We start from the raw sequence: 20,470 nt of genomic DNA, 5'->3' as shown, positions 1-20,470 counted from the left end.
TCATGATTTGGATAGAACATACAATTTTAAACAACTTTCAAATTTACTTCTATTATCAAATTTACTTAATTCTCTTGTTATCCTTTGCTGAAATAACAACATTGCACTACTGGCAGCTAGCTGAACACATCTATTTAGCCAATCACAAGAGACAACTTTGTGCAGTCACCAATTAGAAGCTAGCTCCCACTAGTGCAACTTAAATTTGTACTTTCCTATCCGTTTAAAATATCCATCGGTTGCAAATAAATACATATGATACTCTGATTACATGTTGTTATATTCACAATTATTCCAGCTCAGAATAATAATACATTTACACGATATACATATAGTGGTGTAAATAAACACAGAGATATGACAGACAACATTGTTTAGCACAAAAAAAAGGAACATAGGGACATGTAAATATTTTTGCAAAAGATTTCTAAAATAACACACACACACACATATATATATATATATATATATATATATATATATATATATATATATATACTGTATATACACAAGTATGTGCAAGGATATATGTACAAATTCTAGCATTAATAATAATTTAAAAAATAAATATAAAAATGACTCCTAGAAATACAATTACACATTAATTTCGGTGAAAGTATCATATAAAAAATCAATATAAAAATAACTTTCTATGAGATGTTGTTTGTTGAGGTATAAATCAATCTATTTCTTGGATATTAACATATGAAAAATAAAAGATTAGCTTTAGAGAAATGTGCTTGTTCATGGACCGTAATGAAATGGTATAAAGTTGGGAAAAACCCGAATAACCGCGACATCGATAAATGTTAGTTAACACCAGTCCGATGCTCTTTGCACCGTACTTGACTTGCGTGTTTTTGACGTTTTTTTCCCATAAATAAGGAGATCTTATTCAGATCCGCGGCAGCAATGTTTTGCGAGCATATTGATGCCGGCGAATGCAGCATAGTTGCCGCTTTGATAAATAGGCCCCTTGTGCTTACCCGATAGGAGTTATTAATATTTCACATTCCAATGTTCTTCACTTACTGAACAATGTAATTTTTATTGTACATACATATTTCAATATATATCTGTATATACCTTTACCTTTATTTCTATACATATATAGGTATAGATATCTATTTTATATTAACATTATATTGATTATATTATAATTATAATTTATTTATAAAGCTCCAAAATTTTACGCAGCACTATACAAGGGTAGATTACATCAAAATGGTACAATACAATAAAATAACTTACAATGAGACATTGTGTAAGACTACAATGTAAATTACTACACTTACATTGACAAACAAACAAACGGAGAGGATCACCTGCCCTTGAGCACAATCAGTTGTAGATGTACTTTATACAAAGTATGTTAAGTGATAAGTTATGGAATAAGTTTCCTTACAGTCAGGTGAAGTCACACTTGCACCTGATTTCAAGTAAAATGGGAGGTTATGAGTAAGCAGTGGGGTGGGATTGCTGTGGAGTAGCAGGAAAGAGGGTGTCTGTTGCTTGTAGTAAAGTAGTATTTTGTCTGTCTGAGATGGCTGTGGTGAGTAGAATAAATAATAATAAAAATTGCATTTTTTTTAGGTGAAGAGCATCGGAATGTAAAATTTGCATAATACAATTTGTGTTTTGCGCTTTAGGTTTAACATGGTTTCGGTTAGCGCACATGAAGAATTACTAATGAAGAAAAATAATCAATTATTAAAAATTATTATACAGTGGGGCAAAAAAGTGTTTAGTCAGCCACCAATTGTGCAAGGTCTCCCACTTAAGAAGATTAGAGAGGCCTGTAATTTTCATCATAGGTATACCTCAACTATGAGAGACAAAGGGGGGTAGTTATCAAGCCGTCAACCTCAAATACGCTGGAATTCCGCAGCATATTTGTGGCGAGGCTGATTCGCTTTAGTTATCAAAGGCTACAGACCGGCAAAAGTAGAATTCTGTGACGTAAACTTCGATCCGCCGGACTCCGTCCGACACAGATCGATTCTTACGTCACTCCAGATGTTCCGCACACAAGTACGGCACAATCTGACTAGCAGGTACGCTCGGCACTTTTACGGCCCAGCGTACCTGGTTTTCAAACCGCCACCCTGGAGGCGGCGGATCCCATAGGAATCAATGGGAGTCTGACCATAGCGAAAGTACAAGTTCGCTGCTGCCAGACATCCCATTGATTTCTATGGGAGCTGTCTACACCTAACACCCTAACATGTACCCCGAGTCTAAACACCTCTAATCTGTCCCCCCTACACCGCCGCAACTAAATAAAGTTATTACCCCCTAAACCGCCGCTCCCGGAGCCCACCGCAAGCTACTCTATACCTATTAACCCCTAAACTGCCGCTCCCTGACCCTGCCGCAACTATAATTAGTGTATTAACCCCTAAACCGTCGCTCCCGGAGCCCACCGCAAGCTACTCTATAATTATTAACCCCTAAACTGCCGCTCCCTGACCCTGCCGCAACCTATATTAAATTTATTAACCCCTATCCTGCCCCCCCTACAACGCCGCCACTGTAATAAAATTATTAACCCCTAAACCTAAGTCTAACACTAACCCTAACACCCCCCTAACTTAAATATTAATTAAATAAATCTAAATAATATTTCTATTATTAACTAAGTTAATCCTATTTAAAACTAAATACTTACCTATAAAATAAACCCTAATATAGCTACAATATAAATAATAATTATATTGTAGCTATGTTAGGATTTATTTTTATTTTACAGGCACCTTTCAATTTATTTTAACTAGGTACAATAGCTTTTAAATAGTTATTAACTATTTAATAGCTTACCTAGCTAAAATAAAGAGAAATTTACACGTAAAATAGAAACTAACCTAAGTTACAATTACACCTAATACTACACTACACTTAAATAAATTATTCCTATTTAAAACTAAATACTTACCTGTAAAATAAACCCTAAGATAGCTACAATATAATTAATAATTACATTGTAGCTATCTTAGGATTTATATTTATTTTACAGGTAACTTTGTATTTATTTTAGCTAGTTAGAATAGTTATTAAATAGTTATTAACTATTTAATAACTACCTAGCTAAAAGAAATACAAAATTACCTGTAAAATAAATCCTAACCTAAGTTACAATTAAACCTAACACTACACTATCATTAAATAAATTAAATAAACTACCTACAAATAACTACAATTAAATACAATTACATAAACTAACTAAAATACAAAAAATAAAAAAAAGCTAAGTTACAAAAAAAAAAGTTACAAACATTTAAAAAAATATTACAACAATTTTAAGCTACTTACACCTAATCTAAGCCCCCTAATAAAATAACAAACCCCCCCAAAATAGAAAAATGCCCTACCCTATTCTACATTAAAAAAGTTCAAAGCTCTTTTACTTTACCAGCCCTTAAAAGGGCCTTTTGTGGGGGCATGCCCCAAGAGTTCAGCTCTTTTGCCTGTAAAAGAAAAATACAACCCCCCCAACATTAAAACCCACCACCCACATACCCCTAATCTAACCCAAACCTCCCTTAAAATAACCTAACACTAATCCCCTGAAGATCATCCTACCTTGAGTCGTCTTCACTCAGCCGAGCCACCGATGGAACTGAAGAGGACATCCGGACCGGCAGAAGTGATCATCCAAGGGGCGCTGAAGTAATCTTCCATCCGATGAAGTGATCCAAGCGGCGCTGAAGAAATCTTCCATCCGGGTGAGGTCATCTTCCAAGAGGTGCTGAAGAAGTCTTCTATCCGGGCGAGGTCATCTTCGAAGCCGGGTCTTGAATCTTCATCCCGCCGGCGCGGAACATCCTTCTTTCCCGACGGACTACCGACGAATGAAGGCTCCTTTAAGGGACGTCATCCAAGATGGCGTCCCTTCAATTCCGATTGGCTGATAGGATTCTATCAGCCAATCGGAATTAAGGTAGGAAAATTCTGATTGGCTGATGGAATCAGCCAATCAGATTCAAGTTCAATCCGATTGGCTGATCCAATCAGCCAATCAGATTGAGCTTTATTTCTATTGGCTGATCGGAAATAAATAAATCCTAAGATAGCTACAATATAATTATTATTTATATTGTAGCTATATTAGGGTTTATTTTATAGGTAAGTATTTAGTTTTAAATAGGATTAATTTAGTTAATAATAGAAATATTATTTAGATTTATTTAATTAATATTTAAGTTAGGGGGGTTTTAGGGTTAGTGTTAGACTTAGGTTTAGGAGTTAATATTTTTATTACAGTGGCGGCGGTGTAGTGGGGTTAATAAATTTATTATAGGTGGCAACGGTGTAGGGGGGGCAGGATAGGGGTTAATAAATTTAATATAGGTTGCGGCGGGTTCAGGGAGCGGCGGTTTAGGGGTTAAACTATTTATTTGTGGCGAGGTGCGGGATCAGCAGGATAGGGGTTAATAACTTTATTATAGAGGGCGTCGGTATAGGGGGGTAGGATAGGGGTTACTAGGTATAATGTAGGTGGCAGCGGTGTCCGGGAGCGGCGGTTTAGGGGTTAATACATTTATAAGACTTGCGGCGGGGTCTAGGAGCGGCGGTTTAGGGGTTAATACATTTATAAGACTTGCGGCGGGGTCTAGAAGCGGCGGTTTAGGGGTTAGTAACTTTATTTAGTTGCGGGGGGCTCCGGGGGCGCCGGTATAGGGGGTAGAACAGTGTAGTTAGTGTGAGTGCTTAGTAACAGGCTAGCAAGAAAGCTGGGAAAAAGCCGAAGAGCAGCGAGATCGGATGAGTGATAACTCTCACAGTCCGCTGCTCATCGCCCCGCGGCTTTTTGACAGCTTTATTTGATAACTTAGGCGTATTTTTTCAGGTCCGCGGCGGCGAAGGTAGGCGAGCTTAGGCGGGCGTATTGGGCCGGTGAAGGCAGGAAAGTTGACACGTTGATAACTACCCCCCAATATGTGGAACCAAATGCAGACAATCACATTGTCTGATTTGGAAAGAATCTATTTGCATATTATGGTGGAAAATAAGTATTTGGTCACCTACAAACAAGCAAGATTTCTGTCTCTCACAGACCTGTATCATCTTTAAGAGGCTCCTCTGTCCTCCACTCAATACCTGTATTAATGGCACCTGTTTGAACTTGTTATCAGTATAAAAGACACCTGTCCACAACCTCAAACAGTCACACTCCAAACTCCACTATGGTGACGACCAAAGAGCTGTCGAAGGACACCAGAAACAAAATTGTAGACCTGCACCAGGCTGGGAAGACTGAATCTGCAATAGGCAAGCAGCTTGGTGTGAAGAAATCAACTGTGGGAGCAATAATTAGAAAATAGAAGACATACAAGACCACTGATAATCTCCCTCGATCTGGGGCTCCACGCAAGATCTCACCCCGTGGGGTCAAAATGATCACAAGAACGGTGAGCAAACATCCCAGAACCACACGGGGGGTGGTAGTGAATGACCTGCAGAGAGCTGGGACCAACGTAACAAAGGCTACCAACAGTAACACACTACGCCGCCAGGGACTCAGATCCTGAAGTGCCAGACGTGTCCCCCTGCTTAAGCCAGTACTTGCCCGGTCCCATCTGAAGTATGCTAGAGAGCATTTGGATGATCCAGAAGCGGATTGGGAGAATGTCATATGATCAGATGAAACCAAAGTAGAACTGTTTGGTAGAAACACAACTCGTCGTGTTTGGAGGAGAGAGAATGCTGAGTTGCAACCAAAGAACACCATACCTACTGTGAAGCATGGGGGTGGCAACATCATGCTTTGGGGCTGTTTTTCAGCAAAGGGAACAGGACAACTGATCCGTGTACATGAAAGAATGAATGGGGCCATGTATTGTGAGATTTTGAGTGCAAACCTCCTTCCATCAGCAAGGGCATTAAAGATGAAACGTGGCTGGGTCTTTCAGCATGACAATGATCCCAAACACACCAACCATTTCAAGGTCCTGGAGTGGCCTAGCCAGTCTCCAGATCTCAACCCCATAGAAAACCTTTGGCGGGAGTTGAAAGTCCGTGTTGCCCAGTGACAGCCCCAAAACATCACTGCTCTAGAGGAGATCTGCATGCAGGAATGGGCCAACATACCAGAAACAGTGTGTGACAACCTTATGAAGACTTACAGAAAACGTTTGACCTCTGTCTGCCAACAAAGGATATATAGCAAAGTATTGAGATGAACTTTTGATATTGACCAAATACTTATTTTCCACCATAATTTGCAAATAAATTATTTCCAAATCAGACAATGTGATTGTCTGGATTTGTTTCCACATTTTGTCTCTCATAGTTGAGGTATACCTATGATGAAAATTACAGGCCTCTCTTATCTTCTTAAGTGGGAGAACTTGCACAATTGGTGGCTGACTAAATACTTTTTTGCCCCACTGTATATAATGTGAAATACATAGATATTATATGAATTATTTAAAAATTTCTACAGTATGTGTAATCATTTTTAATAATTATTAACCCCTTAAGGAAAAGGCCATTTTTCAATTTCTTACCCTTCATGACCAGGGCTATTCTTACATTTCTGCGGTGTTTGGGTTTAGCTGTAATTTTACTCTTACTCATATACTGTACCCACACATATTATATACCGTTTTTCTCGCCATTAAATGGACTTTTTAAAGATACCACTTTGACCCCCAAAATCTGTTACACATCTACAACCACCAAAAAAACAACCATGCTAAATAGTTTCTAAATGTTGTCCTGAGTTTAGAAATACCCAATGTTTATATGTTCTTTTTTTTTTTGCACGTTATAGGGCAATAAATACAAGTAGCACTATGCTATTTCTAAACCATTTTTTTTTTTTCAAAATTAGCGATAGTTACATTGTAAGACTGATATCTGTCAGGAATCCCTGAATATCCCTTTACATGTATATATATATATATATATTTAGTAGACAACCCAAAGTATTGATCTAGGCCCATTTTTGTATATTTCATGCTAAAAATCACTAACTTTTTCACAAACTTTAGGTTTCTCACTGAAATTATTTACAAACAGCTTGTGCAATTATGGCACAAATGGTTGTAAATGCTTCTCTGGGATCCCCTTTCTTCAGAAATAGCATACATATATGACTTTTGCATTACTTTTTGCTAATTAGAAGGCCGCTAAATGCCGCTGTGCACCACACTTGTATTATGCCCAGCAGTGAAGGGGTTAATTAGGTAGCTTGTAGGGTTAATTTTAACTAGTGTAGTGTAGTAGACATCCCAAAGTATTGATCTAGGCCCATTTTGGTATATTTCATGCCACCATTTCACCGCCAAATGTGATCCAAATAAAAAAAAAATGTTCACTTTTTCACTAACATTTTGGTTTTTCACTGAAATTATTTACAAACAGCTTGTGCAATTATGGCACAAATCATTGTAAATGCTTCTCTGGGATCCCCTTTGTTCAAAAATAGCAGGCATATATGGCTTTGGCATTGCTTTTTGGTAATTAGAAGGCCGCTAAATGCAGCTGGGCACCACACTTGTATTATGCCCAGCAGTGATGGGGTTAATTAGGTAGCTTGTAGGGAACTTGAAGGGTTAATTTTAGCTTTAGTGTAGAGATCAGCCTCCCACCTGACACATTCCACCCCTTGATCCCTCCCTGACCACTCTCAATCAGCTCTCCTCCTTCCCCCACATCACTATTATCACCGCCATCTTTAGTACTGGCAGAAAGTCTGCCAGTATAAAAATAAAGTTTTTTTTTAGTTTTTTTTTTTAAATTATATATTTTCTGCAGTGTAGGATCCCCCTCACCACCCAACCACCCTGAGCCCCCCCCCAAGAGCTCTCTAACCCTCCCCCCACTAACTTTTTGCCACCATTTTGGGTACTGGCAGCTGTCTGTGTAGCTGCCCCCCTCAATACCCACCCACTCCCAGATCCCTTTCCAAATATTATTCCCCCCTCCAACCACCAGCTCCCACCACCCTCTTCCAGACTTCTGGGAGTGATTTCCCACTGCTGGCCGGAAACACGCCAGTGATGGGCCGCCCACCCGCCTCCCTGCAATGGCTCCCACCCACCAACGATCGGCACCATCGCTGGCCGATGCAGAGAGGGCCACAGAGTGGCTCTCTTTGCATTGATGTGCCAAAAAAGGTTTTGCAGTGATGCCTCAATATCGAGGCATCACGGCAATACCTTGAAAGCGTCTGGAAGCGATCAGGATCGCTTCCAGACACTTTAAACCCCTAATGATGTACAGGGTACGTCGTTGGTCTTTAACGACCAGTTTGGGTATGACGTACCCTGTACGACGTGTGTCGTTAAGGGGTTAATATTTTTTAATATTTTGTATTTAATCATTACAAAATGTGTTTTGAGATTAGTAATTATTCATGCGCGCTAACCCAACACTACGTTAGACCTAAAGTGCCAAAAACGAATTGAGTTATGCCTATTTTAATTCCTTTGTCATTTTATTATTAAATATATATTTATCACCTTGTCATATTTTTTTGAGCCCTTATAACTTTTTAAAATATTTATATGAATGATTTTTATCAGATAGTGTTTATATGAGTGTAACAGTAATTTTGAATGTATTTGTTATGTTTAGTGTAACTTTTTTTATAACGCACTACCATCTGCGCAAGCGTAAAAATGCTTGCACACTCGCGATTGCGTTTACTTTCAACTTGTAATACGAGCACTATTCTGTCATGCACAAAAAAAAGATTTTGCATGAGTTTTCTCCATGCCAACAAGTTTTTGATCATTGGATTGGACTAGAAGTTACATTCCTCCTCGCTGACATCAACCTCTCCATTGGTCGAGGCCGCTGGTTTTCAAATCAGTCCTCAGGCTTCCCTAACAGGCAAGATTTTCAGGATTACCTTGGGTGAGAGCAGGTAAAATAACCGTGTTTACTAATCAGCTGATTATTTCACCTGTGCTCCAGTTCAGTTATCCTCAAAATCTAGCCTGTTAGGGAGACTTGAGGACAGGTTTGAAAACCAGTGGTAAAGGCCAAATTTGGAGTTCTTTCCATTTTATCTGCTTTTTTTTTTTTTTTTTTAAAGCAATCCTGATTGGTTAAAATACTAAACAAAAAGTATTGGGTAAATGTTTTAAAACAGTTAGTCTAAAGCAGCAATCTTTATGTAAATGTAACCTGGCCTTAAAGTGATATGAAATCCAAAAAGGTTCTTTTGTAATTCAGACAGCAAATCATTTTAAAAAAAAGTCTCCTTTTTACTTCTATTGTCAAATTTCCTTCATTCCAATGGTATTCTTCATTGGAGAGATTCCTGGGTAGGTTTCTGGAGTGCTACATGCCAGGAAATGGTGCTGCCATCTAGTGCTCATGCAAATGATGCTGCCATCTAGTGCTCATGCAAATGGTGCTGCCATCTAGTGCTCATGCAAATGATGCTGCCATCTAGTGCTCATGCAAATGATGCTGCCATCTAGTTTTCATGCAAATGGTGCTGCCATCTAGTACTCATGCAAATGGTGCTGCCATCTAGTGCTCATGCAAATGGTGCTGCCATCTAGTGCTCATGCAAATGGAGCTGCCATCTAGTGCTCATCCAAATGGTGCTGCCATCTAGTGCTCATCCAAATGGTGCTGCCATCTAGTGCTCATGCAAATGATGCTGCCATCTAGTGCTCATGCAAATGGTGCTGCCATCTAGTGCTCATGCAAATGGAGCTGCCATCTAGTACTCATGCAAATGGTGCTGCCATCTAGTGCTCATGCAAATGGAGCTGCCATCTAGTGCTCATGCAAATGGAGCTGCCATCTAGTACTCATGCAAATGATGCTGCCATCTAGTGCTCATGCAAATGATGCTGCCATCTAGTGCTCATGCAAATGGTTCTGCCATCTAGTGCTCATGCAAATGGTGCTGCCATCTAGTGCTCATGCAAATGGAGCTGCCATCTAGTGCTCATGCAAATGGAGCTGCCATCTAGTGCTCATGCAAATGGTGCTGCCATCTAGTGCTCATGCAAATGGTGATGCCATCTAGTGCTCATGCAAATGGTGCTGCCATCTAGTGCTCATGCAAATGGTGCTGCCATCTAGTGCTCATGCAAATGGTGCTGCCATCTAGTGCTCATGCAAATGGTGCTGCCATCTAGTGCTCATGCAAATGGAGCTGCCATCTAGTGCTCATGCAAATGGTGCTGCCATCTAGTGTTCATGCAAATGGTGCTGCCATCTAGTGCTCATGCAAATGGTGCTGCCATCTAGTGCTCATGCAAATGGAGCTGCAATCTAGTGCTCATGCAAATGGTGCTGCCATCTAGTGCTCATGCAAATGGAGCTGCCATCTAGTGCTCATGCAAATGGTGCTGCCATCTAGTGCTCATGCAAATGGTGCTGCCATCTAGTGCTCATGCAAATGGAGCTGCCATCTAGTACTCATGCAAATGGTGCTGCCATCTAGTGCTCATGCAAATGGTGCTGCCATCTAGTGCTCATGCAAATGGAGCTGCCATCTAGTACTCATGCAAATGATGCTGCCATCTAGTGCTCATGCATATGGTGCTGCCATCTAGTGTTCATGCAAATGGTGCTGCCATCTAGTGTTCATGCAAATGGTGCTGCCATCTAGTGCTCATGCAAATGGTGCTGCCATCTAGTGCTCATGCAAATGGTGCTGCCATCTAGTGCTCATGCAAATGGTGCTGCCATCTAGTGCTCATGCAAATGGTGCTGCCATCTAGTGCTCATGCAAATGGTGCTGCCATCTAGTGCTCATGCAAATGGTGCTGCCATCTAGTGCTCATGCAAATGGTGCTGCCATCTAGTGCTCATGCAAATGGAGCTGCCATCTAGTGCTCATGCAAATGGTGCTGCCATCTAGTGTTCATGCAAATGGTGCTGCCATCTAGTGCTCATGCAAATGGTGCTGCCATCTAGTGTTCATGCAAATGGTGCTGCCATCTAGTGCTCATGCAAATGGTGCTGCCATCTAGTGCTCATGCAAATGGAGCTGCAATCTAGTGCTCATGCAAATGGTGCTGCCATCTAGTGCTCATGCAAATGGAGCTGCCATCTAGTGCTCATGCAAATGGTGCTGCCATCTAGTGCTCATGCAAATGGTGCTGCCATCTAGTGCTCATGCAAATGGAGCTGCCATCTAGTGCTCATGCAAATGGTGCTGCCATCTAGTGCTCATGCAAATGGAGCTGCCATCTAGTGCTCATGCAAATGATGCTGCCATCTAGTGCTCATGCAAATGATGCTGCCATCGAGTGCTCATGCAAATGGTGCTGCCATCTAGTGCTCATGCAAATGGAGCTGCCATCTAGTGCTCATGCAAATGGAGCTGCCATCTAGTGCTCATGCAAATGGAGCTGCCATCTAGTGCTCATGCAAATGGAGCTGCCATCTAGTGCTCATGCAAATGGTGCTGCCATCTAGTGCTCATGCAAATGGTGCTGCCATCTAGTGCTCATGCAAATGGTGCTGCCATCTAGTGCTCATGCAAATGGTGCTGCCATCTAGTGCTCATGCAAATGGTGCTGCCATCTAGTGCTCATGCAAATGGTGCTGCCATCTAGTGCTCATGCAAATGGTGCTGCCATCTAGTGCTCATGCAAATGGAGCTGCAATCTAGTGCTCATGCAAATGGTGCTGCCCATCTAGTGTTCATGCAAATGATGCTGCCATCTAGTGCTCATGCAAATGGTGCTGCCATCTAGTGCTCATGCAAATGGTGCTGCCATCTAGTGCTCATGCAAATGGTGCTGCCATCTAGTGCTCATGCATATGGTGCTGCCATCTAGTGCTCATGCAAATGGTGCTGCCATCTAGTGCTCATGCAAATGGAGCTGCCATCTAGTACTCATGCAAATGGTGCTGCCATCTAGTGCTCATGCAAATGGTGCTGCCATCTAGTGCTCATGCAAATGGTGCTGCCATCTAGTGCTCATCCAAATGGAGCTGCCATCTAGTGCTCATGCAAATGGTGCTGCCATCTAGTGCTCATGCAAATGGTGCTGCCATCTAGTGCTCATGCAAATGGTGCTGCCATCTAGTGCTCATGCAAATGGTGCTGCCATCTAGTGCTCATGCAAATGGTGCTGCCATCTAGTGCTCATGCAAATGGAGCTGCCATCTAGTGCTCATGCAAATGGTGCTGCCATCTAGTGCTCATGCAAATGATGCTGCCATCTAGTGCTCATGCAAATGGTGCTGCCATCTAGTGCTCATGCAAATGGAGCTGCCATCTAGTGCTCATGCAAATGGTGCTGCCATCTAGTGCTCATGCAAATGGTGCTGCCATCTAGTGCTCATGCAAATGGTGCTGCCATCTAGTGCTCATGCAAATGGAGCTGCCATCTAGTGCTCATCCAAATGGTGCTGCCATCTAGTACTCATGCAAATGGTGCTGCCATCTAGTGCTCATGCAAATGGTGCTGCCATCTAGTGCTCATGCAAATGGAGCTGCCATCTAGTGCTCATGCAAATGGTTCTGCCATCTAGTGCTCATGCAAATGGTGCTGCCATCTAGTGCTCATGCAAATGGTGCTGCCATCTAGTGCTCATGCAAATGGTTCTGCCATCTAGTGCTCATGCAAATGGATAAATAACATTCTTGCAAAACCGCTGCTATAAATGGTCTGGACACATGCACTCTCCTGAGCTTACTTCCCTGCTTTTCAACAAAATATACCAAGAAAATGTGATATTAGAAGTAAATTAGAAAGTTGTTTAAAACTGCATGCTCTATCTGAATCATAAAGAAAAGATGTGGGTTTCATATCGCTTTAAGCTAAAATCAGCTTATATTATTCTGTTCAATATTTGTTCTACACATTGTCATTAAATCAGTTTGTTAAATGATGTAAAATGGCTCAGCCCCTATTTACTACCAGGCATATTCAAGTTTTTAACCATTTTATTTGAATAAATTCTGGGGTCTGATAAGCCTTATTCAGGTGCCCGATACCTCTATACAGGACTGAAAAGTAATATTTTCCAATGAGACATTGGGAAACACCTTAGCAACCAACCAAATAAACAATTCTAATTATTCATTGGAATGTAAGGTAACAATTAACTGTGAGAATTGTATAAAAAGTAAAGATGATGAACTCCTTAACATTTATGAAACATAGACCAACTGGTGATCGATGGATGTAGAAAATATATGAGAAAAACATGTGGCAATGTATTAGACAATCTGCAAGGTGACTGCTACCAGGTATGTCAGTGTTTCTTTTATAGTTTACTGAACTTATTAAATTAACATGGTTAGCAAAACTAGGAAATCCAGTTTTAAAAAGTATTATTTAATGCCTTAGAAATGAATGGGAGATGGAGTAACAGTCTTCTGCTTTAGTCATAATTTAGTGTTGAGATTCTTTTTATTCCTTTTGGAAAATGTGCATTACAGTTGGGTCTGAAATCTTATGTTCAGGATGACATTTTGTTTGATTAGTATGGGGCATTCGCAAAATGGCCACTTCATTTTTACCCAAGAAGATCCTATTTTGCCTTCATAACAACATTAATTATTTGTAGCACAGATTCAGTGTGGTGCTGAAATCATTACATTGGGATTTTTGCCCATGCTGACTCAATAGCAAAATGCAGTTCTGCAGATTGGCCTCATAGTTACACTGTGAACTTCCAATACCACCTCTTTGTCAAGATATTCCATTGAATTGAGCTCTAGGGACTGTGCAGGTATTGGGCTTAAGTGAATTTGTTGTGATATTCATGGAACCAACTTGATGATAATGCTTTGTAAAATGGCACATTATCTTGCTGGAAACAAATGAAAATAGATAGACTACAGCCATAAAATGATGAATATGGTCTGCAACAGTGCTTAAAAAAACATTAAACTCCATTTTTTCCCCCTGATTCAGACAAATCTCGAAAAAAAATGTTTATTTTCTTCATAAATGGAAAGAGTCCACAGCTGCATTCATTACTTTTTGGAAATAAGAACCTGGCCACCAGGAGGAGGCAAAGACACCCCAGCCAAAGGCTTAAATACTCCTCCCACTTCCCTCATCCCCCAGTCATTCTTTGCCTTTCGTCCCAGGAGGTTGGCATAGAAGTGTCAGAAGTTTCGTTTTCGTCTCTTATGGAGGGTAGTACTCTTCGACATAGGATGGGAGTTTTAAATAATCCTGTCAGTCTCTCAGTGAGGGCTTAGATGAAAGTTAGAGTCCGGAGATGCAGGAAGAGTCTTTTTGCGAAACCATCCCGACTCATTTTAACACCTCCACCAGCAATCAGCGTTGTCGAACTTTGCTGCCTGCTTTTTTCTCTCAAGTCCATGGCGGAGGTGAGGCTACTATCCGTCACACTTGAAGGGCTGTGTTCCTGTTCCATGGCAAAAGATTCCGGTAAGATAGTTTCATTTTACTTCTTCATGAATGTACTATAACTCATTGTTCATGCAAACTCACATGAAAAATACAGGGTCTCAGTGGGACTCCTTTAGTATCTTGGAATCAAGGGTTAATATCTCCTGAGGAGGATTATTGAACAGGGCTTTTTTTAATCATGTTTCTTATGTCTAGTGTTAACTGGGCTTGTGGCCTTGGAACATAACGGCCTGTTGAAGTGACGCGACCTTACGGTCGGTCGCTTTTTTTTGGACTGTACGGTTCACCTTCTGACCGGGCGTGTTTACGTTCTGGTCTCCCATTTCCGCATTCCTGACTGTGTGTCAATGGAGAGTTCTAGTCCGCTGGTATCTGGTTCATAGGAGGTGGTGAGTGCCCCAGCCATTGTGGGTAGCAAAATCAGGTGCTGTTTAAATAATTTTATACATAGTCCTTTTTTTGGTATCATTTATCCAGTTATGGAGGATACTGATGTTGAGCTTGTTCAACTTTCTGATTCAGATTCTTCATCCTGTGAAGAATGCTAATTGGCCCCATTGACTCAGGTCATTTAGTTATGTTCTTTAGGCCATCCTAGAGCGCCTTGTTCCTCGGGCTCGGGGATTCAAGGGACTGCTGAGCCATCTTCCTCGGGGGGCCCTGTCCTCCGGGAGGCGAGTTCCCTACCGCTTCCTACTACTACACATGCGGATAACCCAGGTTGTATGTTTCCCTCCTCGGAGGCTGGATTTGTTCTCCCGGAGGTTGTGACACATTTTTGCTTTTACATACTTTTGGCGCTTGCGCAACTACAAAGTCCACATGTTTATTTGCGATTGTGCTTGTGCCCGATTGCCCCATGTCTCTCGGCCACTGGAGGGTATATGCAGTTCCCTGCAGGTGTAACTGCAGGTGTTTTGCCTTTCATTACAGACGGGCTCGCCTTTGTGTTTTACTTAGACACGTTTTTGAGCTGTTTGGGGACCCTTTCCTTCTCGGGTATGGGACTCATCAGTCTCCTTCTTCGAATGGCTCACCTCGTTAGACATGGGGGGATGTAGTAATCTCCTTTAAGTCTTGTTATCGAGATCCTTCCCAGTTTTGTTTGAAGAACAGGGTTTCCGTTAGGCTGGTCCTGCGGATCTTTCTGTTCTTCTAGGGCCTTAACCCTCGGGTTGCATGTTTATTTTATTTTATCCAGTTAGGATGAATTTTATTTTTCATACAATGTTTCCTACTGGAACTTAAAAATCTCTGGAATCGATACTCGCTGTTTGCTTCTACGGAAGTTGTTCGGGACACGTTAGTACCATGTTTGTCTGTTTTCTATCCTCCCTCTCTGAGGGCGGATTTAGCCAGCTTGGCAGTTATGACCCAGGTTGCAGGCTGGTTATGATTGGGTTCAGATCTTCTGTCTCGCTTCTTCAGACACGTGGTGCTTATTATATCTTGCTGGTCAGGTTGGGGTGCCGAGTGCTCTTAACATTATTTGTTATTTGATTTAATAGTTTCAAAGCATTCTCAAGAGGACTTGCGGGTCCATGCGGCTCTCGGGATTGTTTCAGTCCTAAATAGCCGTCTCTCTGGTGACTGGGTCAGTGAATTTTGCTGCGTCCTCTCTGTTGTTTTCGATACCCTCGGAACCTAGAGTATTCCTTCCCACATGGTGGGAAAATTTAGAGAATTTAGCGCCTCTTTCCGCCGGTCAGGGCAGTTTTCTTCAGGAAATTGTCCTTTTTAGACTTGTTCCTTTAGTGGTTCTCTTCTTCATTGAGACCTCTTGGATTGTCAGTTTCTATTTGTGGATGGGTCGCCTTCGGGGGACTTGGATTCCCTTTGGGAGTTGGGTGTTCCTTTTTCGGACATTAGACAGTGAGGTCCTTTTGGGCTCCGGTTAGGGGTACTTTCCCAGTGTTGGGAATGCTCTGCATCTCTTTCTTGGGATAGAAGAGGTCCTAGTGGTTTTCCACTCATATGGTTCAGGTATTGCCATCCAGGTGGCATCCAAACCCATGTTTTACTGTTCCTCTGACTTCGAATCTGAGATGATGTGGAGGCTTGATGTTGCTCTGTTCGGGTGACTTGTCCTCACTGTTCCCCTTGTGCCTGGAGCTTGTGGCTAGCTGGTCAGCTAGCTCAGCATACTAATGCTCTGTGGCTACACCGTATTGTAGCAAACTGAGGGTTGCTAGTTCGATCACCGGCGAGGTCTACTCAGCCTTTCCTCCTTTCGAGGTTGATAAAATGAGCAGTGCCCTGTGTCCCTTAAGGGGGATTAGTCGCACTTTCAAGTAATCCTTTTATAGCCATGACTCTTTGGAGTGTTGGGCTCCTGCAGGGGGTGGTCTCTTCCCTTTGGGTCGGGACTTGCAAGGGCTTCTTGCTCTTGTTATCTAGGTTATTCTGGATTTTTTTTACCTGGGAGGTCTGTTTTTTTATATCAGACGAGGGATTTATGTTTCTGGAAGATTGTTTAATCTAAACATTTGTGGGGCCCGGGCTTCTTGTCCTGATCCTCCGGTTGTCAAGGGTTTTACTCAGCATTTTCTCTTTGTGAATCCCGCTGTGGGAGGTTACCGGACCTTATGATCCTAGGACTGGCCAGGGGTTCCAGTTTCCAGGGGAATTGGGCTTAGCCCTTGTTCTGGCTGTTTTGTTCTACAAATTGGCCAGATTTACTGAGAGCCGGGACTCCTTGGGGGTTGTCTTGTGCCAAACTATACGGTTTCCTTGGGACAGCCAACTGACGTGACCTGATGGTAGTCTTTCCTGCCTAGCAAATGGAAGGTTTGCAGTTGCTCTGCTGTCACTTTTGCGTCTGGTATGTGTGCTAACACGATGGTGTTTTAAGGGGTTCTTCCGTGTTTGTCAGTGACGTGGCCGTGTGTCCTCTCGTTTCTCCATACGACTTCCTGTCTTATGGGCAGGTGTTTCTCGACGTTCTCCTCTTCAGGGGGCTCATTGTCCTCCTTACGGAGGTGTGGTTCCCTTTTTAGGGGCCCCTCCCATGTTCGGGAGGGTGGAACAGATGTTTATCTGGTTCTGAGATTGGTCTGCTCTTTGAGCCATTCCTGTCCATCTGGAGAGCTGCTGGCTCAACATTGAAACTTAGTCGGTGGCTTGCTAAATCTCCTTAGGTCTAACGTCTGCTCGATTGTCTTTAGGTTGAAGTGGTCCATTCTTCTGCCCTTTTGGGGGCTGGTCTTGGGGTTCCTTTCGGTTCCCTTGCTTTCAGATCTGCCGTTGCTTGGGCTGGTCCGGCTAGGTGTAGGATCTGAGATCTGTTGTTCATCCTCAGGTCTTGGGTGTGACAGTGGACCTTTTTTTTTTTTTTAGAAGCTCTGTGCTTCTCCCCCTTTAAAATCTGTGAGTAGGCTTGGCGGCCTGGATTGCCTGGAGAGTGTCCTCTGTCTTGGAGGTTGGGCAATCTATGTCTTGGAGGTTGAGCAGTCTGCTATTTTATGCTGCCGCTTCTTCCTTATGGATAGGGTTTTTTACGTGTCTCCTATGGATAACAGCGTGTTACTAGACTCAGATGTTTCTCTCTGAGTTTGCTACTTGTTATTTCTGTTTGCTCAGTCTCTTGAGTTCTGATGTTTTGAGGACTTTGTCTCCATCTGTCTTTTTCGGTGCTGTTGCACGATGTTTGGGAGATGTTTCTTTTCCTTGATGATGCCTGGTTGCTCCTTGTGGGTTGGGTGTCGTCTCCCCTTGTTCTCGGGATCCTTTTGGGTCTCTGTAGACTTGGCCTTCTTTTGAAGGGGTTTTTTCCTTATTGGATCTTGCTGTACCTTTTGGGTATCCCTTTTGCTCACCCTTTTCCTCTCCCTTCTGGGGATTTTGGTACCGTACTAGTAAGGGTTGTGTGGGGACCGACTGTTAGGCGACGGTTCTCCTGGAGGAGTGTTGGCTCAGTGAGTCTGCTTTGCGGTCTCTAGTTAGGCTTTCGGAACCATCTGCGGGTCAGTGTCCTTGGGGCCTTTTCCTTCTATTTTTTTTTCCCCAGCTCTGATGAAGCGGGGTTTGGTTGGGTTGTGGTTTTTCAGGCCTGGTGCCCTCAGAATGCGCCGCCTATTGTACCCTCCCGTTTTTGCATTCAGTGTCCTCTATAGCTTGGGTATTATTTTCCCAAAAGTAATGAATGCAGCTGTGGACTCTTTCCATTTATGAAGAAAAACTTAAATTATTCTTTACCCGATAATTTTATTTTCTTCCCATTGAAAGAGTCCACAGCTCCCCACCCGTATTTTTTCTGTGAGGCATCTCTTATGTTTTATTCTTCTGGCACCTTTTCACCCTGGTATTTCTTCTACTGTTCCTTGTTCCTCAGCAAAATGACAGGTGGATGAAGGAAGTGGGAGGGGTATTTAATCCTTTGGCTGGGGTGTCTTTGCCTCCTCCTGGTGGCCAGGTTCTTATTTCCCAAAAGTAATGAATGCAGCTGTGGACTCTTTCCATCTGAAGAAAAGAAAATTATCGGGTAAGCATAATTTAAGTTTTTCTTTACGTTTTCTTTACGTTGTTCTCTTGGTATCCTTTGTTGAAAAGTAGGAAGTTATGCTCAGGAGCGTGCATTCACTGGAGCACTATATAGCAACACTTTTGCAAGAATGCTTTAACAAACCTATGAACTGTGCTGACACTGTCATCTAGTGTTAAAAAGCATTCTTACAAAACTGCTGCCATATAGTTCTCTAGACACTTGCATGCTCCCTACCTAAGTATCTTTGTTAACAAAGAATAAAATAAGAACAAAGTACATTTGATAACAGAAGTAAATTGGAAACTTTTAAAATTGTATACTCTGTTTGAATTATGAAACAAAATTTGGTTTTCATATCCCTTTAAGACATTTAAGTGATGCTCAACTGGTAAATAATGCTGAACTAGTATGCCAAGAAATGGTAGGACAGATCTATAGTTCACACCAAATTCTGCCCACATTCTGACAGATATTATCACTGTCTGTTATTCTTTATACAGACATTTATTAAAGTACAAAAATAATTCACCTTTAACCAGAATGTTTTTTTTTGTGTGTATATTGAAGATGTTTTGTTGTTTGTTTGTTTTTTGTTGTGCTCTGGGGCTTTATTTATATTATGATATCTAGTCATAGTTAGATGCTGATATAAAATGTTTTGCCTGAAGGACTTGCTGTCTTGCTTCTGTTAGTCATTCAGTGTATTGTCCCCTACTGTATATCACTTTTGTTCCTTAAAATTGTTGCGTTGCTGCATTTGGTAATATATATAGACTAATACCATGCCTGTCTATCTAGTCTGAATTTCTCTCCTTCTTAGTTAATTACTTTTTCATCTGCTGCTAACAAATTTTTTGACCAAACTTTTCTATGATTTTTCCCTTATACCCTTTTTGATCTTTCTTTTGTATTTCTTGCATTAGAAATTCAAATGAACGACGTTTACAGTACCTTTTATAAGACTTACATTTTATTCCAATGGCTCATAAAACATAGCAACGTTTTGGGCTTGTATGCCCTTAGTCATGCTCAAAATGTTAATACATCCTGTTTCCTTTTTATATTCTCAACCTGACATTCATATAAAGTCAGAATACATACTTTTCTTTATTCACATTTGTAATCCTTTAGTGCTAACTAGTGGCTTAACTTTAATATATTTTAATTACATTCTAAAATACAATCATAAAAGAAAAGGAAACTTCCATACCTTACCTATTTACCTCCTAATAATACTGCTTTATTGTGCATCATTTGGTCAATAAGCATTATTTAAAAACAAATATTTTTCAGAAAAGATGGATAGATCAAAATAATTATTTAACCCATTGAATGTCATAGTGTCAAATTCATATATCCAGTACATTTCTCAACAACCTTTCATGGCCACCTCCACATCTAAGTGGCTGTATTTTATCAATAATTCACCAGCATAGTTGGCTAATTTGGTGACCCCTCTCCAGAAAATGGTTAGATACAGATGCTTGTGCATCCTTACATCTTATATTTGATCTGTGTTGGCTAAGCCTATCACGCACCTTTCTGGTAGCTTAACCAATGTAATCAAAGACACATAGACATTTTATCATATAGATTACAAAAGATGATTCAAATGTAAAAAAATCTTTGATTTTATATTTACGCCTACTTCTGGGATGTGGGAATGTGT

General features: G+C 41.3%; 1 protein-coding gene across 1 annotated transcript in view; it reads left to right on the top strand.

The window, feature by feature from the left end:
- SMS (spermine synthase) overlaps positions 1–20,470 on the top strand; it is a 417,092-nt gene that overhangs the window by 250,522 nt on the left and 146,100 nt on the right. Inside the window, exon 7 of the mRNA XM_053706374.1 lies at positions 13,094–13,180. Coding sequence (XP_053562349.1) covers positions 13,094–13,180 — 87 coding nt within the window. The remainder of the gene's footprint in view (positions 1–13,093; positions 13,181–20,470) is intronic.

The sequence above is a fragment of the Bombina bombina genome, chromosome 3 (genome assembly GCF_027579735.1).
Source record: "Bombina bombina isolate aBomBom1 chromosome 3, aBomBom1.pri, whole genome shotgun sequence".
In the NCBI taxonomy this organism is placed as follows: Eukaryota; Metazoa; Chordata; class Amphibia; order Anura; family Bombinatoridae; genus Bombina; species Bombina bombina.
This window is presented reverse-complemented; position numbering and strand designations above follow the sequence as displayed.